The following is a 26,105-nucleotide window of genomic DNA, read 5'->3' as shown; positions in this document are numbered from 1 at the left end:
GAGTACATGTCAGGAATTTGATGATCATGATGATGGAATCTTGCACTGTTCAACAAAAAGAAACTTTCTTAATTAAGAAGCCATCTTAATTTTTATATCCTGAACACTACATGAAATAGAATCAAAAACTAAAATAAACTTGTTTTGTCATTGATGTTTAATGATTACTTTTTAATAGACTCATTTTTGTTGTTTAAGAAATAAAGCTTCAAAAAAGAGACCGCTGTATACATTTGAAACTGGAGAATCAACCGGGCTTCTTACCTGAAGTTCACTCCTCATCTTATCATGGTATGTCTGTTAGTAGGTATCTTCCTGGATACTAAATGAACCAGAATGGACTGGTGATTTGGGATTAACCAAAATTGTATTCTGTATTTGCTTAAAACCAAAAGAAAATGATGATACAGCCTGATGAAATATCATACCAGCTGCAGAATTGCCCTGTTAAACCAACCCCTCCCTGATCTACTGTCATTATTAAGTAATTAAGGTGAACACTAAAATGTCAACTACTTGCAAACTCAAAAAGCTTAACATCGGTACATTTTAATATAGGGCACCATCAGCATATGAAGTGTTAATGAACTAGCAGAAGAATTAAAGAAGTACAACATCAACATAATTAGTATTATTGAAACACTAACAAGTGAGTTTCTTCTAAGTAATAACTACAGAATCTTAAGATAGTAGAGATCAGTGAAGGGAATAAATATCCATAATATTCACTAAACATAAAGATGATCTTCATGAATGGCAGGCAGTTTCAATTTGTGACACAGATAAACATCAAAATTGGGAAAATTGGACAATGAAAGATGTTGGAAGTTTATTTTGCACTTGGTTAGACTATAATAAATTTAGTTTAATCCTTTATCCAAGTTTAAGCAAACAAAGTTTGCACCGGAAAATATGTTCAGGACTGAGGTAAGGTGGTGCAACTCATAGCAAAGGTGGATCAAGCTCTCATCACTCCTTGTCTCAATATCCCCCATAATGCAAAGCACATCTCCTTGCAGACATGTATACTGCTATGCATTAAGGAAAGAGCCACTACCCAGACCGGTTTCAACCTTTATTTAGGTCTCGTCACTGGGAGGCAGACCCAGAGTGGTGATACTAAGCCAAAAGCACTGGAGAGGTCATATTTACCTATACGAGTTAACAACCGGTGTACCACCTTATTATTAAATTACTCTGGATTTAGAGAAAGATGTTGGAAGTTTATTTTGCACTTGGTTTGGTCTGGGTAGTGGCCCTTCCCTTAATTTATAGGAGTTGTACTTTGCATTATGGGAGATACTGAGACAAGGAGTGATGAGAGCTTGATCCACCTTTGCTACGAGTTGCCAAGGGATGTACCACCTTACCTCAGTCCTGAAGATATTTTCAGATGCAAACTTTGTTTGCTTACACTTGGATAATTGCTTCCTTCTTCATTTCCTGATATCCTCTTGGTTGCTTTCCTTCAATTTTCTCTTTTATTATTCTTTTCAGTAGGCTGTCTCCTCTTAATACATGTCCTATCCAGTTATGCTTTCTTCTTCTTATGTCTTTAGTAAATTCCTTCTTCAACTCTTTGTAATACTTCTTCATTGGTGATTTTTTTCAGTCCACTTTATTTTCTCCATTCTTCTCCATAACCACATTTCAAATGCCTCCAAAATTTTAGCTTCTTTCTTCCCAATTGTCCATGTTTCTGATCCATATAAGGTCATACTCCAAATATAACACTTAATAAGCCTTTTCTTTAGATTTTTATCCATTTTATTAATAAACAAATTTTTCTTGCTATAAAATGCATATTTTCCTTTGTTAATTCTTTCATTTCCATGTCACATTTTCCATTTTCTTGTATTATACTACTAAGGTATTTATATTGTCTCACTTGCTCTACACTTTCTCCATTCATCATTATCTTGATATTTCCTGGAGACTCTCATCACTTTTGTTTTCTTTTGTGTTAATTTTCATACCATATTTCTTGCATATACTTTCAAATTTTTGCATTAGGTTCGCTGTAGTTCATCTTCTGTATTAGCTAATAGTGCAAAGCTATATACATACTAAAAGTTCAGTTAATCATTTGAGGGCACTATCTAGAGTACTTAGTATTACAGATTCCTGAGGCCTCCAGGTAAGGAGTGTGTGGGATAGTCATCAGTGATATGATGCATAGTCTGCACAGCACCACACACACACAAAAGGGTGACTGTGAAATTCCTCAGAGATGTAATAATTGGGGCACAGTGGCCTTATCCGATTCCAAATCTATTTAACTGACTCCAGGGGTGTCGAAGTAGATTGAATCCTTCAGGTTTGATAGTTGGATCATTCATTCCAACTATCAAACCATCAACTATCATTCTTCTCCATCAGTCCTGGGGACCATCATGTGGTACTTCCACTAGCCATATGGGAGATTTGGAGGTAAAGTGGAGAGATATCTCGACAGGAAAGTTCATGTTATTTTCAATTTTCTGTATTTCTTTGATGATAGCTTCGTCTCTTCTAAAGCATGGAGAGTGATGTGGGAAAGAACAGGTAATCATGGGAAAGGAGTAGATCTTAAAGTACCAGAGATGGTTCTCATTGCTATCTTAAGCTCTGTGTCCATGAGAGAGTTGTGTGGTGACTTTGGCTACAAACTGGTGAACAGGGAAGGCCAGAGCCTTATTCTAAGAGTCAAGGTGTCACAACCCCAAGTTGCACTTGTCAGCTTGTTTATGATATTGTTCCTGGCAGATATCTTTAACTTAGTTTTTTCCAAATGTTTCAATAAGACTGCAGTCAAGTGTGACACCAAGGTAACAAGGGTTATGGATTAGAGTCCTGGTGCAGAAGCTTATTTTTAGTTTTCTGTGAGCCTCTTAGCTATTAGGTGGAAAGCAGAAGCAAGAATTTTGTAGTGCACTCAGTGTTTCCTCAAGGCCTTGGAAGATACTGTCTTGGGTGGCAATAGCTATGTCATCAACATAGATAAACTTTCGACTGGCTGTTGGAGGGATGTTGCTTGTGTACAGGTTGAATAAAGCTGGGGCAAGGACAGATCCTTGTGAACAATCTATCCTGTAAGATAAATGTAAAATAAATGTTATTTCCTTATTGGAGAACATTTGTTCTAGTAATTTTAGAGTTTTTTTGGCATTTGATTATTTTAGCTGTTTTGTACATTAAACCTTTCTTCCATTTGGTATCATACTGATGTTAGGTCTATGAAGGCAGTAACTGTTTTTAAACCCTTTGGGCATCCAGCTCTTATATGGGTTGTGAGGGCTGGGGCTTGGTTGCAGCAGCTTCTGCCAGGTCTTAGCCTCAGCTTGTTCACTGGGTAAGATGGCTTGCTTTTTTTGAGAAATCCTAGAGAGGATAATCCTTTCAAAAAGTTGTTTGTAAGGGATGCAAAGTTATGTTATAAGACAGTGGTTTTGCCGTACTGTTAGGGTTTACTTTTGTTTGGAGTGCTGGTGCCTCGCATTTGATGGAGCAGTGATCATTTTCACTATATAATTTAAGGAAATTACAATGTGCTAGGATATACATTAAAATAAATTTTAATATATTTCTATATTTCGGCAACGTCACGTTGCCATTTTCAAGAACTTAAGTACAAGACACGTGCACGCAGGTGGAAAGTTGTAATTTCCTTAAATTATATAGTGAAAATGCATAACCAACGTCTAAGCCTTTCCACGAGGAGCAGTGATCAAGCCTTGCAACTTGATCAGATAAAGTTGAGGTTTTTTCTAAATGCCAGCAAGCTCTTCTACCATCATTTAAGGACCTTAAGAGGGCAGAATTAGTGTCTGGATGGGTCTGTTATTCATACTCTGCCAGAAGAATACTACTTTCAGGCTGACTAGCATTGGTGTATAGATTTTTCTGAATCCACTTGAGAGGTTGGGAGGTGTTTCTTTCCAGATACTGAGAAGTTTAGTTTGGACTAATCTGGAAGAAAATGCTGAGCGAAAATTGATTATTATGTAAACTTATTTGAGGATAGATATCAGGAATTTGATGATTGTGTTGTGGTTGTTCTTCAATAGTTATATACAAAGTTGAGTTGCATAACAAAATTGTGAAAGATTTAGTGATTGTGGGTAAATGTATTGTTATATTTATTGAAGTGACCTTTAGTCAAGTCCTCTGAATGATTCACTTTAGAAATTACTATAAAAATTGTGAAATTAATTATTAACAATTTAGGTTTACATCATCATCATCATCATCAAATTCCTGTTATGTACCCTCAAGGGGTGTACAGGATATGATAGTACTACATGAAAAAATTACATCATTATTAATTTCCTATCTACAATTTTCCTCCAAATCAGTCTGTTACTTGTCAAGACTCCAACATTATCAGATCTTATATTTCTATCGTCTAAAGCACTTTGTACAGTATCAATCCACCTATATCTTGGTCTTCCTCTAGGTCGTTTTGCTGCCAACCTGGCAGAAAACACTTGTTTTGCTAATCTTTCCTCGCCCATTCTGTTTAAGTGACCATACCACCTGAGATTAGCTCTGCTAACACATTCCTGGATGCTGACAATTTTAAGTTCTTTCCTAATATCCTCGTTTTTAATATGATATTGCCATTGATGCCATCTGTTCACGCCTATAATCTTTCTCAGGACTCTCATATCTGTGGTCTCTAGTCTTTGGTCAAGTGTTTTACTTCTGACCCAGCTCTCAGATCCATAAGTTAAAACTGGTTTGAACACTGTCTTGTACACAGCTAATTTAGTGTTCCGACTAATTTCTTTCTTATTCCATATGAATTTATTCAATTGACTTCCCACCATACCAGCTTTGCTTATTCTGTTGTCTATTTCTATATTTAATTTACCATCTTCAGTAAAGATCGTGCCTAAATAGCTGAAATGTTTTACTTGTTCCACAGGTTCTCCATTCACAACACAGTTGACATTTTCAATGACTCTGCCTATTTTCATTGTCTTTGTCTTTTTATTGCTGACCTTCATACCATGTCTATTACAACAGCTATTCAATTTAGTCAGAGAATCTTGGAGACTTGTAGCAGATTTATTTAGAAGTATAACATCATCTGCATAAAGCAAAGAGCTGACATTAACATCTCCAATTTTGATATCATGTTTAATACCACTTTCCTTCATAATGTGATCCATATAGATAATGAATAACAGAGGGGATAATGTACATCCTTGTCTCACACCAGATTTAACATTAAACCATCTTCCTGTACTTCCTTCAATTCTAACTGCTGACTTACAACTCAAATAAAGACTAAGTATTGCTTGATATAATGCCCCATTGACACCATATAACTGCAGCGTATTGAATAGCTTCTCTCTTGGCACCTTGTCATATGCCTTTTCCAGATCGACAAAACTTAAATACAGATCTTTGTTATATTCCCATGCTTTCTCGACTATTTGTCGTAAAGTGAAGATCTGATCCTGACAGCCTCTATTTGGCCTGAATCCAGCTTGTTCTTCACCAAGCTTTTCTTCCACAATTCTTCTCAACCGTTTCTCAAGTATACTTGCATAGATCTTGCCAGGAACACTCAGTAGGGAAATACCTCTGTAATTCTCACATGCAGTTTTATTTCCCTTTTTATATATAGGTACTATGAGAGCTCTACTCCAGTCATCGGGAATTCGTCCCTCTGTCCAGGCTTTCTGAACTATGCAGTGCAGCCACTGTAAGACTCTTATACCACCATACTTCAGCATTTCTGGTCGAATATCATCTACTCCTGCTGCCTTTCCACATTTCAAGCCTTTGATAGCTTTTTCTACTTCAAGTATGGATATGTATTCCTGACTGCATGCCTGGTCAGTGTTTTTTACCACTGTGCTGTCATCACTGCTTGTTTCATTTAGCAGTTTTTCAAAGTAATTACTCCATACTTCAAGGATATCTTTTTCTCCTGTTTTCATGTCACCTTTATCATCTCTAATTCCTTTTATAGCACTCTTTCCTCCATTCTTCAGCTTCTTCAACAACCTCCAGAATATTTTGCCACCTTCTTGATATTTATTTTCTATATTCTTGCCAAAGTCCTCCCATGACTTTTATTTAGCTAGTTTTACACAGTGTTTAGCATTCTTGCATTTGTCTCTATATTCTCTAAGAGCACAAGCTGACTTATTTGACAGGAACTTTTGGTATGCTTTCTTCTTTTCCTTCACTGCCTCTTTAACTACCTGTGTCCACCAGGGAGTTCTGATTTTTTTATCCTTACAGATAACCTCACCACATGCCTCTCTGGCAGAATCAATCAATGTTTTCTTCAGAGTTTGCCATTGAATCTCCAAGGTTTGATTCCTGTTCTCAAACTCTTTCATTTTTTCTTCAATAATCTTTGTGTATTTTAGCCTACAGCTCACATCTGAGAGCTGCTCAACTTTTATTCGCTTTAAAACTTTCTTACATGTTCTTCTTTTCAATATGAAATTCAATTTTATCCTGCTCAAGACTAAATAGTGATCACTTCCAATTTCAAATCCTCTGTACACTCTGGTGTCCTGCACCAGGGAGAAAACATCACTATCAACAATAACATAGTCAATGAGACTTTTCTTATTCCTAGCCTCTTCTCTCCATGTGAATTTGTGCACATTTTTATGTTGGAACATGGTGTTAGTAATAACCAGTCCATGTCCTGAGCAGAAATCCAACAGATATTTGCCATTATTATTAGCTTTGCTCTTTTCTCCAAATTTTCCCAAAATATTTTTGTATGTCTCACAATCATTTCCTACTCTGCTATTTAGATCCCCAACAAGGACCAACTTTTCATTTTTCATTGTGTCAGTTGCTTTTTCTAAAGCCTCAAAAAATTCCTCCACTTCTACCTTAGTAGAACCTTCTGTGGGACCATAGGCACAAATAAGTCTCATTGTCCAGTTCCCCATTCTCATATTTGCCCACATTACTTGAGACTGACTGCCATTCAAGAAGATTAGCCTCGTATTTTGTGTTGAATACTATGGCTACTCCTTCTTTTCCTTTATTGTCATTGCCTGAATATAACAGTTTGTATTTATTGCTCAGAAAGATCTCACCAGTTTTGGTCTTTTTTGTTTCAGTCACCCCTATTATGTCGATCTGGTACTTATCTAATTCCTCAGCTAGCTCCATTTCTTTGCCATTCAGGCTTCTTACGTTGATAGTACCGATCTTTAACTCTGGTGATGTTGAGTTGGGGTTTATTTTCAGATTTGTTCCAGTAGCTGACTTTTCGCTGTTCGCCCTGGTTCCCTGGCGAAAACAACGGGGGCCTTGTTTAACCGGGCGACGCCCCAGCCGGCATGAAATTTTGTCATGTTGTACCATCATTCTATATTTTGGTTTAACCAATAAGAATACAATTTGGTCGGCTAAATCCCAAATTGCCAGCCCATCCTCGTCCGTTCAGTATCAAAGTAGATACCCAACAGGGTGCACCACAAGAAGGTGAGGATTGGACATTAGGTCAGAAGCCCTGGTCGGTTCTCCGCATTCCTTTAAAGGCTATGTGGAGGTCTCCTCTCAGTTATACAGCTTTGACCCTTAAGCACCCCATTTAGGTTTACTTGTCTTTGAAATAAAAATAATAAATGGAGAGTTTAAAATTGTAGGAGGATGTACAACACTAAAGTATTAATTTTGACAAGTATTTGTAATTAATATTTGGCACATACTTACTACTATTCCATTCTTTAATTGGAGAAATTATAACCAACAAGAAACCAAAGTACAACATTCTTAGATGTCGACCTACCTACCTCTGAAACAAGAAAATATGTTTTCGTGTGTCTTTCAGAAAAAAGATGATGAGAACTGCATCAAATGCAACTGTGCATTGTATGCTAAACACAGGGCAAAAGCAGGTAAAATGTGAAAATCAGTTAATAAAATTCTCGCCTTTAAATATGCCCTTGACATAATAATTGATGCTTGAAATAATTGTAATAATAAATTGATTTGATTATATAATATCATTTATATTTGCAGTCAGAATTTTAGTAAAAGGCTTGATAACAATACAGCAGATAAAAAAAAAAATCAGTGTTTTAATCAAATATTTCATCTTCAGTAATGAAGGCATTTTCATGGTAATCTAATAAGATAACAGCATTATTATTATTACAGTAACCTCCATGAAGTCAGCAGACTCATTATGGGAGGCATACTTAACCAGCTACAGGTCTGTCATATGGAACCTTGAAATCATTTCAACTGTGCACATTCACATCATATTCTGGTATTGCATTCCACTTACCTACCACTTTCCATATAAAAATCTACTCCTCATATCTTTCTTCACCACATCTTTATGCAACTTCCAGGGATCTTTCAATCACTATTTTACTTCTTCAGATATCGGGCCTAATATACTTACATCTAGGATTGTTTCCTCTTTGGATACTGGCAAATTTATATTATGCTGCGCCAACGAGTATCCTATAGCAGAAAAGATCCTTACTCAGGGAGACAATACTAGATTCTGAGGCATTCTTACACTATATTTTACTTTAATATGGCTGTATAGATTCAGACTGCAGTCATGACCTAAATCTATGATTATATACACTTTCTAATTCCTTCCCGCCAAATGAGGTTCTATTTTTATAAGGTAATTCGGAATCGTAATCAGGTATGATTCAGGTATAGGCAAGTAAATCATGTTTATTGGAATATCAAAGCAAAATAACTAAAGAAATTCAGGCATTCAATTTATCTCAATACTAAATAAGGAAACTCGATCGAATTAAAAGATCAACACACTTTAAATTTAAATCAAAGGTTCTAAAGCATGTAAGACACAGTGACTGATAATTGGGATAGATAGCAAATGATATGGTGTTAAGCTAAAATTCCCTTCAGCAAGCTATTCATAAGATAATATAACTAACATTCTAATGTTATTCAGTTACTATAAGCTTACAGTCCTAATCTCGTTATGTCAAATCAATCACATACAACATAAAAGACTTCTTCCAAACAATTCTTCTTATTCTCAAAAGGAGGCTAACTTTCTAATTACAGTATGTCCACAAAGTTCTTTAGAATAATGTTCATAATTTACATTCACAAGTAATTTTCTCTCTTCTAAGGAATTCTAAACACAGGATAGAGTAATTCTACTTTATCGAACCTTTTCCAACATCCTTCTGCACCACATCTGGTTACCTCTTGTCTATTGGCTGTCCTCACGCCAGCATAGGGGCTACACTATCTTCGTAATTACTGCTGATCACGGACTCGATTCTTTGCGTCTCAGGAAACATCTGTATTCCTCTCGATGGGACTCTTCAGCAAGGGCTCGATTTTGCTAGGGCTGGAAAATTTCACCTTCAGCTCTGCATGAAATCCTGCAACATTCTCAGGAAAGCTTGCTGTCCGGCATCGTAGCACTGACGCTTTATCCCCAGAGAATTGAGGGAGAAGCAAAAAGAGTTTTTTCTAGAAAATTAGAAAACCTTTAAAAAAAATGGGGGGGGGGGCTTTGTTAGTTACTGAATGAAGGAATCTTGCAAAGAAATCATTCATTCAGGGTCTAACATACTAAACTACACATAACAATGGTGCAGCTGCACAGGATGTGATTAGGGCCCCTAAAATTCTAGGTTAATAGGGAATAATCACTATAAGTTGGTCTTGGCTTCATAACAGGCAGTCAGGCAATTGTTGGAATAACAGAGAGTCTGAAAAGGGATAAATTATTAAGTTTGAAAGATGAATGCAGGTATGTCTCAACCATCAAGCTCAGATTTAGATGACTCTGAATTCTTTAGAACGATAAATCCTCAGCAGGTTTTTCCTCAATTTTCGGAGAGGAATCTGATTGTGTTCTGGCATTTTTTGAGTACATAGACGAACTAAGAAGAATTGGTAGATGGAGTGAGTTCCATATTCTAATTCTGCTCCGTAGTAAGCTCATTGGGAAGGCAAAGACTTACTTTTACTCCTCGCCTGTCTTAAAAGAAACTCAAGATTACTATAAATTTAAAGAGGTCCTAATATCCCAGTTTTCTAAAGTTAGGAATGTGAGACCAAATTTATGGAAGCTCCAGAAGATGGCGCAAAAAGACAAAGAAAGTGTGTCAGACTACCACAACCGAGTTTTAGCTCTTGCCAATACGGTAAGTGTCTCCGAAAAAGACCGGCATCGTGTTATCTGGGCAGTCTTCCAACATTTTAGGGGGTGGGGGATTGAGACAAGAACTGAAGGAAACAGCATTTGGGAAGGACATATCAAATTTAGAAGAATGCTTTACAGCAGTAAAACGAAGAGAGCAATTGCTTGGAGACATTTGTCCCGCAGCCTCAATTGGGTCCATCAATGTCAAATATCATTAGAGAAGAGAGAAACAGCATTAGGGATCAGGACATTAAAGTAGAACATCCAGAGAGGAAAGAAAAGCAGAGGGTACAAAAAAGGATGTGAAGAAAATAGACCTGATATAGTCTACCAGGTTGCCACTAGCAGTTCCAAGTCTTGGCAAAGTTCGCTCATTGATTAAACAAGAGGTACAGAGATTACAGCAGCCCATCATGAGTCTCTGAATGCTGTACTTAGTCAACTGACAACAGCTTCTATGATAATTCACGAGAACTCCTCATTTCCAGAAGAAAGAATTAATAACCTCATCCAGGGAGTTGAAAGAATGCAGACCCCACTTCTTGATAAAATGGACACGATGATGCATAAGCTATCAGAGCTGTCAGCTAAATGCAACAGCAATTCTCCTTTGTCCTCAGACGGAGATAATTCTGGGGGTTATTTCCAGGAGCCCCCAAGATGCTATAGCTGCAATAAGTTGGAACAGAACAACTAGCCCGTAATTGTTTCAGCAAACAAGAAATTCAAAGAAGACCTATCATTTTGAGGCCAAGTCACATGTGTGTGTGTAGCAAACAGGAGGAAGGGAAAGGAGGACGAAATAAAAAAAAAAAAAAAAAAAAAAAAAAAAAAAAAAAAAAACACTGAATTAACAGTAGAAGGAAGGATCTATGAGAGAAACTTTAGGGCACAGGCCCACAGGCTTCTATTATTCCCGAAAACTACTTCAGGGAGATAGGGCCATATATAAAAAGAAGGGTAAAGCACCTTGGAAGACCCATCAAACTTTTGGGAATATCCTCCTCTATTACCCAAGCTACAAAGTCTGTGAGGCTGAGGATGAACTTGCCAAGATTTGGAATATCTGCTTGCCACAATTTTATAGTCCTGCCGAGGAGCTCCCTTCTTCACTTGAGATTGATCCTAGGGAATGATTTCCTATATAAGTTCGGGTTTTCTTGTGATTACACTAGGAGGGAAGTTGGTTTTCAGGGAAGGAAAAAAGGAAACACTGGAGCCGAAGAGGAATCGCAGGCTGAAAAGGAGAAAGACACAGGGTTTGACACATTCATAAATTCGAAACTGAGTGAGGTCTCCCTGTCAAGGACCGTAAACGATCCTGAGATAATCAAACCAGAAGAAGAAGCGGCACAAACTGAAGAAAAGGTTACAAACTACGTCAAGAGTGAGAATAGCATGGACATTCTAGAAATTAACTATATGGGTATTAGGCAGGCCATGATTAACCCTTTAAAGAATTCAAGTTTGAAGAATGGAAGATTCATCTCCAGAGAATTGAGGGAGAAGCAAAAGGAGTTTTTCTAGAAAATTTAAAAAAAATTATAAAAAAAAGGGGGGGGGGGCTTTGTTAGATCCTGAATGAAGGAATCTTGCAAAGAAATCATTCATTCAAGGTCTAACATACTAAACTACACAGACAAAGAGAAATACCTCCACATCAGCTGAAATTGAAATGAAACTTCTTCACATATGTATAAAATTGTATTAATTATATGTACCATCTACTTTAATCTATTGTGATCATACCAAGATCGAATTAGAGAATTTCTTAAAAGAGGAATTTGTTAATATTAATTAAGCCTCACTTTAGCTGTTTAGAATGATTATGAGTCACCAGGTAGATATTAAGTAACAATTCATAGAAGGTATACAACTACATGTGTCCTGCATAACACCGGAGGCAGTCGCTTATGCGGAAAGTACGTCAACGCGAATTCCATGAATACAAGAGTATAACAGCAAAGGGGAGAGCGAGGGATGAACCCATGGGGATAAAAGATATAGGTCGTGTGCAAAGGGGACTCTGAAAAAGGGTGCGCTCGATGGAAGAATATAAGGGAATGAGCACCATATCGGCGCTCTCTTGTCTTATCATTTTCCTGGTTTGGAAGTTAGCCGGTGGTTCGAGTAAGGGGGATGAAGCGTCAGTGCTACGATGTTGGATGGCGATTCCTGAGAATGTTGTAGGATTCCACGCAGAGCTGAAGGTGAAATTTTCCAGCCCTAGCAGAATCGAGCCTTCTCTGAAGAGTCCCATCGAGAGGAATACAGATGTTTCCTGAGATGCAAATAATCCAGTCCGTGATCGGCAGTAATTATGAAGATAGCTTAGCCCCTACGCTGGCATGAGGACAGCCAATAGACAAGAGGTAACCAGACGTGGTGCAGAAGGATGTCGGAAAAGGTTCGATAAAATAGAATTACTCCATTTTGTGTTTAGAATTCCCTAGAAGAGAGAAAATTACTTGTGAATGTAAATTATGAACATTATTCTAAAGAACTTTGTGGACATACTGTAATTAGAAAGTTAGCCTCCTTTTGAGAATAAGAAGAATTGTTTGGAAGAGGTCTTTTGTGTTGTATGTGATTGATTTGACATAACGAGATTAGGACTGTAAACTTATAGTAACTGAATAACATTAGAACGTTAGTTATATTATCTTATGAATAGCTTGCTGAAGGGAATTTTAGCTTAACACCATATCATTTGCTATCTATCCCAATTGTCAGTCACTGTGTCTTACATGCTTTAGAACCTTTGATTTAAATTTAAAGTGTGTTGATCTTTTAACTTGAGTTTCCTTATTTAGTATTGAGATAAATTGAATGCCTGAATTTCTTTAGTGTATTTTGCTTTGATATTCCAATAAACATGATTTATTTACGTATACCTGAATCATGCCTGATTACGATTCCAAATTACCACTTATAAAAATAGAACCTCTTTTGGTAGGAAGTAATTAGAAAGTGTATATAATCATAGATTTAGGTCATGACTGCAGTCTGAATCTATACAGCCATATTAAAGTAAAATATAGTGTAAGAATGCCTCAGAATCCAGTATTGTCTCCCTGAGTAAGGATCTTTTCTGCTATAGGATACTCGCTGAGGCAGCATAATATAAATTTGCCAATATCCGGAGAGGAAACAATCCTAGATGTAAGTATATTAGGCCCGATATCTGAAGAAGTAAAATAGCGATTGAAAGATAGAAAGGGAAGATCCCATCTTTTCCTTCACCCATTTTATAATCCTTTCTGTATCAGTCTGATAAAATTCCTTTTCTAACTTGAAGGTCATCTCTTTTCTTCCTATTCAGTAAACTGCAGTTTACAATCCCTCAACTGCTCTGCATAACCAACATTCCAGAGGGCTAATATTACTTTGGTCATTTGTCTTTCAATCCTTTCTAGTGTTTCCACAACACAATGAAAACTAGATGATCAGATTTGAGCACAATAGTTTGTGTGGTCTGACCAAGGCCTTATATAGCAGCATCACTACCTCCTTATCCCTACATGTCAGTAGGGATAAGGAGGTAGTGATGCTGCTATATAAGACTGCACATCATAGTCGCAATATGATGTGCAGTCTTTAACTACAACCCCTGCCAATTTGTCTAAGCTAAAAGTCTGTTCAAATCTTCCTGTAGAGAATTAACATCATGAGTATTCCTGATAATTCTACCTAAGTTGCATTATCCACAAATCTGAAGATCCCCAATCAGTCCACATGATATCATTAACAAATAAGTTAAAGAGCAAGGGTCCAAAAATAGAACACTGAAGTATACAACTTGTCATCTTCCTTTTCTGAGACACTGCTCCATCATAACTTGCTGGTATAGTGTTCAATCCATCTAACTAATCTGTTATCCAGTTCCATCTGCAGCTTATACACCAACTTGTATTACTTTCAACCTTGGTATCCCTTCTGGGTTTGGCTCCCACTGATGAGACCGCAATAAAGGTCGAAACCGGTCTGGTCAGTGGCCCTTCCCATAATTCATAGTATTATACATATCTTTCTTTAAGGATATGTGCATTGCATTTTAGGATGCTAAGGCAATTGATGTAAATCATTAGCCTCTATATACAAGTAGCCCAGTCGTGAAGTGACTTCACTTGCAAACTTTATTTGCTTACAATTTGATAAAGAATGAAACAAAGATTATAATTTCTTGGCATCTTTAATTTATTCAGTTTCAACACCAACTTGTCATTTCATGATCTATCAAATGTCTTTGCAGAGTCCAAAAATAAAGCTGCATATGAATCTCCCTTAACCAACATATTTGTTACCTTATCATAAATTGCAAACAGATTGCTAAAGCGAAATCTTTCCCTTCACAAATCCATGCTGACCTTCATAGAGAATCCCATCAACTCTGTATTTTATTCCTTACCAGTTTCTCCAGTATCTTCACCATAACTGCAAATATACAGATTGTCTATAATTGGAACTTCTGTCCTAGAACCATGCTTGTGGAGTCATATTATTTTGCCTTCTTTCAGCTTCTTGGAATCTTTCCCTCTGCTAGACTTTCATTCAATACTAGATCAGAGGCATAGCTAACTCTCTTGTACATTCCTTAAAAATATATGGTGATATGTCATCCATTCCCACAACCTTATTAACATCTAACCCCAGCAACACTTAATATGCCTCTAATATTTTGCATCACATTTGCTTGTTTCACAGCACCATTTACCCAGCATAAATGTCCTGATAAAGTGCTCATTGAATAACCACTGTATCCTTTGCTGTGGTCACTTTGTTACTGTATCTATTCACCATTGTCACTCTTCTATAATTATTCTTCCTCTCGCTTGCCACATAGCAGAAAAATTCCTTGGATCATCTTTCATATGACTGGCCAATCTCCTCTTATACTGCACTTTTTCATTTTATTTTGTTTTGCCATGCTTGTTACCTTTGTTGCCTGCACTTTATATTTCTCATATATTTATTCACTACAAGCTGTCCTGTACCTCCTCCATAACTTGTTTTCACACACTGCTTGCTTAATTTCACTGTTCATCCATCTAACTCCTCCAGTTTATTCACATAACTCTTGGTATGCAGTTATGCATTGCATGTATCAGATGCTCCCTTCTCAATTTTTTTATTTATTAATTGATGTTATAATTAATTAATAAAAAATTGTAACGCAAGTATGTCATCTCAGTCACATTCAGATCCTCTGATGCTATGACCAAATCCAGAACTCTCGTTGCTTATGTTCCCTCCTCCACATGCTGTGTAAGACAGTTTTCCTTAAGAAATCCAATAATTCAGTTCCCTTATTACTTTATTCTGTCTCCTCTGCTCAGTTTATGTCACTACAGTTGAATCCCCCCAAAAAATATAAACAAAATGCAGTCTCGTACTGTAAAAGGACACAGAGAGTACTTACATGATTAGTTTACATTATTCTAAGTATTCCATGAAATAATTTGCTATAGTGGGTAGGATCACAGAATTCATGGTAGTGCTATCTCTCAGTTTATGTAATTTATCTCTAAAGAAAAAGCTAGCCAGCATTTGTGCAGTGATCAAATAATTTAGCAGATCTGGTGGGACACAATTAAAAAGATAAATAATATTCTGTTATGAACAACATACAGCTGACCATTACATCTTGATTGTAAATGGGCTATATCGTCTCATCTTCCCTTTTTTAGTGTTAGATTCAAGGGCCTGTCATAACCAAGTAGCACTTGACTTTTATAGATCTGATTGCTACCTATGATAGGGCAGTTTATCCTATCTGCATTGTCCATGATATTTGTAAATTGCATATGTTCTTCTGGCCAGTTTGCCTATTTTGCAGAATGAAAAAGCCAAAGTTTTCAGAAGGGAAAACCCTGCTGCCTCCATGTTTGACTGGCTGCTAATTCACTGCCAGTTGAAAAGCCCTGATTTAAAGCTCTTCCATCCTAGATAAGATTCAAACCCAGTTCTTTTCATATGGTAAACATTATTGATACCAACCTGAGAACCTGAGTTACATAGGCTCATGTAAATTGCTATTTAATTTTAAAATCCATGTCATTCCTAATATATGAAAAAGTGTTTAATCAGCATATAATGAGATGAATGCATGTTCAGACATAATTAGTATGTCCTGTAGCTAATTTCACTGAGACCTACTAAAGGAAGGAAGTCTTGGAAAGTTTTACTGTATCTAGATCCTGTGAAATTATCTGGTCACGTAAGTTATTAATATTAATGATATAGTTTTTGTAATATTATGATCTCTGCATCTATATTTAGCTCTACTTTTAAGAGTAATAGAAGCTACTATAGTGAAATAAAAGTCTTCCGTCATACTAATATAAAACCTTTCCAGAGCTTCCAGAGCTCAGTTGGTATAGACGAAGCCCTTTGGCTGGAAAGACCTGGGTTCGATTCCCGTCTGTGATGTGAGGATCCTTTATCTGGTCTCTTTCGATGAAATGTGAGTGAACCGGTCTCATACAGAGATAGGTTTATTTTCATCCGGAAACTTGGGTTTTTCATTCCCAGAACAGGCAAACTGGCCCCGTGAACATGCAGATTACAGTCAAGAAAACATTAAGACACAGCCATAGACCTGATTCATCAGCTATGCCAGTCCCAAGTCCGAATAAAATTTGGGGGGATTGAGATAGTGCCGTACCTCCCTATAAAATGGGCTCACGGCTGTTGTGTCATCATATGAAATAAAAATAAAACTTTCCAAACAAAAACTCACTTGTTCTGATGTCTGCCATTTGCAGTTTTCTCTGTTTAGCTGACCCACAAAACACTGATATCAGAGGAAGAGTTGTGGAGGGAGCACTCAGCAGCAATGTCCCATCACTCTTTAAACACTGGAAGTAACACTTTTTTCCATATACCTATCTGAAAATTCACTGCTGTTGACCTTCTCACTGTTTAAATGAGAGTAGAAAATAACATCTATGGTGGTGGTCATTTCGCTATAATATCCACTCTTTCACATGAACAGAATGAGTAAGCATGTATTCCACCATGGATATCACTATGGAAAATAGATGGATATATCGAGCTGACTGGAATTCATTCTCATCCTTAGTGAATTTGATTCTGCAACTAGCTTCTCTCCTATTAATTTAAGCGATAAATCATATTATAGAATATATAATACAAGGTGCTCCATCTGCAGTACTCAATGCATCAAGTTGGTTTCTACTTTCACTCTCAAACTGGTGGCATTCAAAATGAACAATAGCCAAAAAACAAAGCTTAGTGTATCTTCTGCAGATACCCCAAGACACAAAACTTAATTGCTTTCGAATGTGCTTTTGCCCAAGCATGATACACATGGTCTCACAGCCAAAAGGACTCCTGGATCTAATTCACATCTTCTATCACTAGCTTATTCGATATAGACGAAGCTCTTTGATCAGAAAGACCTGGGTTCGACTCCTGTCTATGATGTGAGTAATCTTTATCTGATCTTTTTCAACTAAAGGTGAGTTAGCTGATCTCATACGGAGGTAGAGGGTTTTTTCACCAGGAAACTTGAGTTTTTCGTCCCTCAGAACAGGCAAATTGACATCATACACACACGGATATACAGCTACGAATACTTACGACAATATGTGGAAGAGATGGGAGTACTCACCACATGTTGTTACTCCTGTAGTTAACCATGAATCACATCATGGTAGCCAACCTCCTGGATAGGAGATGACACATGAATGGGAATCACTAGCTCAACAAACACCAAATAGATCTGGGGGGAAAAAATAATAGGCAGATATTCCATTCACCCTTTGATCCGAGCACTGAATGAATGTGCAGTTGCCTAGCCAAGAGTGTTTACAGATAGTCTTGGGGAGGGTTTTGCCAAAACATCAACACCCTCCAAATTCCTTAAAAGGAAAGAAAACATCACATTTTGTTTGAAAATGTGATGTTTTCAAATTCCTTAAAAGGAATTTGAAAACCAAATTCCTTCAAACAGTCTGAAAAATTGCAACAGGAAGAACTGAAAGCTGCTTTGCTTCAGTATCAACCAACTTCTATAATGTTGATGGGATGATTAAATGTCTGTCAGCATCATCCATTTGATCAACTTCTCTACTTATTCAACAGAAGTTTCTGTTCGAATTAATTTCTGAAATTCTTGCAAAAGGCAAGAATTATTTAGATAAGAAATAAGAAATTATTTCTCATATTTCTAAATAAGAAATATTTAGAAATGTCTATTGGAAATGCTTCTTTTTTACAACACTACCGCTTCAAATGTTTTCTTTGACATGGAAAAAGCATGTGACACACCTTGGAGTATTGAAAAACTTATGCAACTTTGGTCTTACAGGAAATCTCCTCTTTTATTAAAAACTTTTCTCTGACCGAGTCTTCCAAGAGGATTAACTTTCACTCAACTCCTATTCCAAGACGAGAGAGTCCCGACAAAGTTCTTAAGTGGGGTACTATTTGCTATTAGTTAACTTGATAGCAGAACAACTTCAAGGTATAAGTAATACTCGTTATGCAGAAGACTTTATCAGTTTGTTTGTCATTCTTGCTGCATGAAGGTTATAGAAAGAGTTGCCCAAGCCATTGACCATTTCCTAATTGGACACTTTTAACTAGGTTCAAACCACAGAAAACTCTTTGTGCAGTTTGTCCCAAACATGTTCTATATTCTGACCCAAACTAAAACAAGGACTAACAGAAACAGGGCTCCTGGGACTCATATACAATAAAAATTTACATTTCTGCCTCATATGTCAGTTTTTATTTGGTTTTCAGTTTTTACCCACAAAAGATTCTTGTGAGATAAGTGCCAGAGAGAGTGAGAAAATCGTTCATACCCTGTTTCACCGAATGGAATTTAATGATATTTGGTACATAGCCATCTTCACTAAAATGTGTTGCATCATTTCAATTTTAGTTTTCTTTAAATCTTTTTAAGTGACAGAGTTATTCAAGCAAAATTGCACGTTACAAATGATAATTATATACAGAATATAAGCCAAATCTGCATCATCAAAATCCTGATGTGCATAAAGGATATTATGATAGTATTAAACAAATACCTTTGCTTTGTTATTAATTTCCTGTCAAAGTTTTTTTTTCAAATGAATTCTCATAATTCCAATACTGTCAGGGTTATATTTTCATTTTTAAAACAACACCAATTGCATTAATCTTCCTAGATCTTGGTCTTCCTTCAGGATTCTGCAATCCTGGCATGAAACATCTATTTGCTAACCATTTCTCTCCCATTTTGTTTACATGACTTTACTACCTTAGATTAGTACTATTTATAGATTCTTGAATGATAGCAAAGCCCACCTGTTGGCAACTTGTATAGGTAAATATGACCTCTCCTATTGCTTCTGCCTTAGTATCTCTATGTTTGGGTCTGCCTCCCACTGACAAGACCTCAATAAAGGTCGAAACTGGTCTGGGTAGTGGCCCTTCCCTTAATGTATAGCAGTATACATGTCTGCAAGGAGATATGTTTTGCATTATGGGAGATACATTAAGGCGTGATGAGAGCTTTGTCCACCTTTGCTCTGAGTTGCCTGGTGTTGCATTACCTTACTTCAGTCCTGAAGATATTTTCAGGTGCAAACTTTGTTTGCTTACATTTGGATAAAGGATTAAACTAAATTTATCAAAGTCAAATTCTTTTCTAACTTCTTCAACTTAGATGTGATTCTGCCATTGGTGATAAGTGATGCCATTTATTTCTCTCCTGACTCTCAGACCTAATTAAATTAAAATTGGTTTGAGCAGTGTCTCTATGATGTTGGTATAATGTATTGAATTTTTCTCTTATCCTTTATTAATTTATTCACCTGGCTGCACACCAGGCAACTTTTGCTAATTCTGATGTTTGTTCATTTCCATAATTTATTTGCCATCTTCACTAAAAATTGTGCTAAATCAGCTTAAATATTTTATCGCATAGGCTTCTCTTTGAGGATGCATTTGTTATTCAAAGCAGCTATTTAATTTACTTAGCCCTGAAGACTTGTACAGGATTTATTTAAGATGTTTGCATCATCTGTATAAAGTTTTAGCTCATTTAATTGATTCTGACTTGATATCAGGTATAATGCTGCCTTCTTTCATAACGTGATCCATATAGATTATGAATAACAGTGGAGGATAGTATACATCCTTGTCTTACCTGATATTACATCATTATATATTACTCTTCATAATATTCCATTTACACCATCCATTTAACTAGTGTTTTGAAAGATTTTTCTTGGCTCCTTTGTTATGAATTTTCCAGATCTACAAAACTTAAATAGAGATACTTGATATATTCCTCTGATTTCTCAGCAATATGTCTGATAGTAAAAATTTGATCTTGAATGTCCCTGTTTGCTATGAACTTAGCTTGTTCTTCTCCAAATTTCTCTTCACTATTAACTGTTTAATTAAGCAATTATTATTTTATTAATCTTACCTGGAACACTCAGTAAGAAAATTCCTATGTAATTCTCATTGTTTTTGCAGATTAGTAGCATGAGAAATTTGCTTTGCTCATCCAGAATTTGATGTTCTGACTGTAAAACTTTTTATAGCAACTAAAAAATTCTCTACCTCCATCCTTTCTTTCATTATTAAAAATTATGGAAACAACTGTGTTATAGTAAATAATTGCCCAACATTTCAGCTTTCATATCAAGATCGTCATCTGGAGTATATACACATATACAAAGAAACAAGCTATGTTACAGTCTACATAGTATGCTAGTCATACTAATTTGGTCAGCTATTAACACTACTGACCTGGCTGTTAAAAAATAAATAAATAAATAAACTTACTGCATCAAAGCTAGAGTCCTGCTATTAGGTTACAGATCATCAAGAGAATATTAAATATTAAACAGATCATTAAGAGAATATTAGTGAGTAATGAGCTCTCATATTACTCACAGCTAAATTAGAACAAAAACAGTATAGATGGTGGCCAATAAGGGCTTGAAAGTATTGTTTGAGTCCTAAAGTAAAGGGTTTCTGGAGAACTTTAAAGAACCTTATGTTGTGGGCTGAATGCATGCAGTTCAAATTCTTGTGATTTTTATGCCACCATTATTATTTAGATAAGGTTGGTTGATCAAAATTGCATAGACTTCCTTGAATTTGTGTTCATGCAAATTCAAGGAAGCCCGTGCCTTTCCAATCAATTTAGTGTATAGTGTGATTGAAGAGGCCTGCTTTACTAAAATTGTTAAATTTAATCTGTCATTTGTGTTCTTTTTTCTGGATTGGAATTATACACCCAGTTTCATCAATATAAGGTAAATTACGGTGCAATTAAAAGTTGAATATGTTATTATTATTTTTTTTAATTTTATAGGTAGTTTAAAAGTAGCATTAAGATTGTAATGTGTAGAATTTTATTTATTTTATCAGATAACCATTTAATGTATAAAATAGTCATGGTTTTACTGTAATCTATATTATTTGCATTTTTTGGTGAAGTTTTATGAAGAATTTTATTGATGGTATTTTACTCTAGCCATTGTTTATAAATGTATTCCTAATAATTTGTAATTCTTGTTCATTAGAGCAAATTGTTATAGGTCTGTTTTTAGGGTGTTAATGACTTCAAGTTTTTGTGAAGGGTGGTGGTAGTAAGAGTTAGCATGTATATATTGGCCAGTATGTGTAGACTTGCAGTAGACAGTGATGGATAGACCACCTGAGGAAAGATTCAATTTCACTGGTAAATTGTATGTACTCATGTTGTTTGTTCCGGTGGCTGAGGAAGGTGCTTAAAGTTTGGTGGTCATGTGACTAGATAATGAAAACATTGTCAACATATCTAAGCCAAACTGTAGGTTTTAAAGTATGGGAATCCAGAGCACATTGAGTGAAATTTTCCATATAAAAGTTAGCAATTGGGAAGAGTGTCGTGAACCCATGATTGTACCTTCTATTTGTAGGCACAAATTAACCTGAACATGGGCAAAGGGAGCCATAATATTAGATAGAAATTTGATCTATAAGAGAAAAATTATGTCACTGATTGGGATATTTGTGAAAAGGGCAGAATGTCAAAGCTGACTAATAAATCATCTTTGCATCTTTCTGATCAAATGTCATATTTTAGTTGTCTTTCCACATTTCACATTTTTAATGACTTTTTCTACCTCTAAAATTGATTTTTTATCTCCTCATTGCATATCTCAAATGTTTTCTACCACCAATGCTATTGCTTATATCATTTAATAACCATCTTTCAAAAAAAAAAAAAAAAAAAGATATCTTCTGTTTTTGTCATTTTTATCATGTGAGAACTTTTATGGTACTTAGTCTTTCCTCTTTCTACACTGCTCTTCTGCACATAGCTTAGCTTCCTTAGTTTTTTTCTCTGTATTCTCTGAACATTTACTTGACTTAATTATCAAGAACTTCTTTCATTATGATTTCTTCTTTTCTAGGACAACCTCTTTAACTTATTGACTTTACTGTGAGTTCAGGTTTTTTTCTTGTGGAAATCCATTTTTCCACAAGAGTTGCTGGCTACATTTATCTTTTAGTTTTTCCTGTAATCAATGGCAAAAACAAGGCTTGGTTCTTGTTTTCAAATTCTTTTTTGCAATAATATTAATATATTTGAGTCTACAGTTAATTTCTGAAACTGATCGACTCTGATTGTTTTTGAAAGTGTTTAGACTGGAATTGTTTTTGGAGAAATAAAAGTTACTCAATTCCTTTATAGCCAATGTGATAGACCTGTATTTTTTTCCAATAATTTCTATCTATGCAGTCTAGAAGTTCTGCCTGATTTTTTTAACAAATCTAAATTTAAACAAGTACCACAAATACTTTCAGCTCAACCGATTGGTTAAATGAGATCTACTTCTAAATCTGTTGGTTCAGAATCTGATATCTCCATTTTCATGACCAGGGTTGTTAAGGTTCTTTAATGTGTATGGCTGAAAAAATGTTTGTTGGTTCTCAAAAGTGTGGTTGCTTCAGCAAGAATCTTGAGTCTTTTCTGTATTCTGAATGTCATCCAGACTGATGGTGATGTGGCAAAAAATATTTGTATGGAGCAACCTTCTTTCATTAGTCTTGTGTAGTGAATGAACGAATGAATACTGTATGCTATTTCCACAGTCATTATTGACTGAGTGCAGCCACTTACAGTCACTTTATTGATGGATAATAATACACTGTTTTAAGATGATCATTCTCTATCTTTGTGGCTGACATCCTTGGTCATTATCATATCAGTAACTATTATGTTTTTCCACAATTAATACTGTTTTATGACTGAATAACAATGGGGGATTATCATTAAAGTAAGTACTAGAAATATTAAACTGCTTCTATTAGACATTGTATCACATTAATTATTGAATAAGGTGATGTGAGAATGATTTAAATTTCCATTGTTGATTAATTTCAGTTTTATTTTAACAGCCAACACGAGATACTAATGGGGCTTCCTTAGCTGTTTTCACTGCTTGCAAGCACACACCTACAGATACATCTCATCAGATTACATTGCAAGGAGTGGTATATCAACTTGATGTTGCCCTGGAAAGGTAGGAAATATTTCATAGATAATGTTTTTATATTTCATAGTATTTATAGGTTTAGAAAATATTGATTTTCAGTAAAAACTTTTATCCTTCAAATTCATTTACTATTGATTTTCTCAACATTCCATGGATGAGTCCTTATTCTCTCCTCCCTTACCATGTATTGAAAAATATATCTTGCTTTCGTATACCTTTAAATACCATATTTGAATGTAGCAGATGTGAGAGATGAGAGGTGAGTTGTCACCAGGTGGTGAAGATAGGAGTATCTTTAATCAGAAAGCTGCAAAAAAAAAAGTTACATTTTTTTTGTGTGGTGATATTGATAGTTTCAATTAAATTTTGTGTGATAGTGTTCTATTAAGTTCATATTGCATATTATCTTATTTCTGTGCATTTCTTTGTGTATGGTGAGAGTGAACAAGATAGTGGTGAGATGTAGAGCAGTATGAAAGAGAAACATAAGTGGTATGGATTTTTTGAAAATGGTATGGCACCATGAATGTAATATGAGGCAGTGTGTATATGTAAGAAGTGTAATATGTTTATGGACTATGAAGTGTCTTTGAATGTGAGCAGTAGTGGACAAAACGCAGAGCAGGAGATCATTAGTGTAGCTGTGGAAGCAAGCGAGATTGTAAGGTAGTATGCAAGAATGTGGCTGGCAGTAATGGTAAGACAGCGTGTGAGACTGTTGGCAAAAATGGCAATGCCACTAGCAGTGCATTAGTAAGCAGCACAGATGAAAGGTAGTAAAAAAGAGAAAGCAACTGGCATGGTAGTGAGCATGAATGGCAATGAAAAACTAATTGAAGACATGAAAGTGGAGTTGGTAACAATAAGGCAAGAAATGAAGCATATGCAGAGTGAAATAAGAATTATACATTTGCATGGAAGAGTGAGGAAACTGAAAGATAACCATATGAAAGAGGTAACAAATGATTTAAGAGTAGCTCTGCATAGGGATTCAGTTATTAGAGGTGTGAGAAGGTGCATAATGTTTTGTTTTCCAGGAGGTAGAAGGATCAGTGACTAAAGCATTGGATATGGGAGTAAGCGAGCAAAAGAGTTGAGATCATGAGCGTTATGTTAGCAGAGCTGGGCAAAGAGAAATGGGTGCATTTTTTGAACATGTGAGATGAATTTGAGGGAATGGATGAAACAAACGGAGATAGACTGCATTTAAATGGTTTTGGCGTGAGTCAGAGAGATTGTTGCTGGACAAAACAGTAATTGATGTGCTGAATAGAATATAGGACAGAAGAGGTGAGTGGAAGAGCAGAGAAATAAGACAGAAGGGTTTGTGAATAGAGAAGTGAGTAGTATGAATGAAGAGAATGAAAAGGCAGGAACCTGACAAAGAAATTGGGAGAGTCAGGGTGGATTTAGAGCTGAATGTGTGAGTGGACAAGAAAGGATTGAAACAGCCTCGGGTATTGGGAGAGTCTATGGATCTGATGAGAGTTGTAGGACTGGTGGTGACAGTGAGGAATGGAGCACATCCAAGAAGTGGTGTCCATGAGTTTTGATATAGAACCTTGAGATGAGCTATTATATTGGTATATGTGTGCCAAAAGTATCTGAAATAATGGGAATAAGATTCTTGCATTAATTGAGTTTGTCTACACAAAAATTGTAGGATTTAAATGAAACTTGGTAGTATAAGGATGATATCCTGATAGAGATAGAAAGATATGATGTTTTGTTGTGAAGATGGATAGGACAAAAAAGTAAGAGACTTGCTATATTGCTTGATTATAGCAGATGAGTTATGTCTGACCAAGGTGTGTATGAGGAATAAAATAGGTGGCAGTGTGATGTAAGGTAGAGATGGACAAGATGAAATATTTAGTTGGGTGTTGATATAGGCCTGCTAATGTTGAGTGAAATGAGAAGGAAATATATAGGCAAATTAACTAGCAAATAAGAAAAGGGTGATCATTATCTGTGATTTTAATATTGGTGATACAGATTGGGATGAATTTATGGCATCTGGGGAGTTTTTGAGAGACAACTTCCTTAGTCTGCATGTAACAAAGGACACATGAGGATTAGGGGTCTTAGATTTGATCATTTCATCAGATGATGTTTTTATAAATGAGGTGTTATATCTTCCTTCAGTTGGTAAAAGTTATCATGAAGTGATCACTTGTCTAGCAGCTAGTCATATGAGGACTTCTAAAAGAAAGGGATATGTGTGAAACTATAGGGCTGATAATGATAACCACTGCAGAGGATATTGTTAAGATTAAATGAGCAGTTCATAAAGATATTTCATCCTCGTGAAAGTGACATGACATTATGCAGAACTGAGTACACTGGGAAGGGGAGGCAATGATGGTCGGTGAGCAGGAGGTAAACGAGGAATTGAGTAAACTTGATGTAAACAAGGCTGTATGGCTTAATGATTAGTCAGTCAGCACCAAGATTCAGAATTGGGTTGATAA

At 35.9% G+C, this 26,105-nt stretch overlaps 1 protein-coding gene across 1 annotated transcript in view; it reads left to right on the top strand.

The window, feature by feature from the left end:
* LOC150098105 (tyrosine-protein phosphatase non-receptor type 9-like) overlaps positions 1-26,105 on the top strand; it is a 249,440-nt gene that overhangs the window by 63,742 nt on the left and 159,593 nt on the right. Inside the window, exon 4 of the mRNA XM_090406500.1 lies at positions 23,537-23,661. Within this exon, the coding sequence (XP_090262626.1) occupies positions 23,537-23,661 (125 nt within the window). The remainder of the gene's footprint in view (positions 1-23,536; positions 23,662-26,105) is intronic.

Source organism: Typopeltis vanoorti, chromosome 16 (assembly GCF_054136105.1).
Source record: "Typopeltis vanoorti isolate ZY-2024b chromosome 16, IOZ_Tvanoo_1.0, whole genome shotgun sequence".
In the NCBI taxonomy this organism is placed as follows: Eukaryota; Metazoa; Arthropoda; class Arachnida; order Uropygi; family Thelyphonidae; genus Typopeltis; species Typopeltis vanoorti.
Note: the sequence above shows the minus strand (reverse complement) of the source record. Positions and strands in the feature narration are given on the sequence as shown.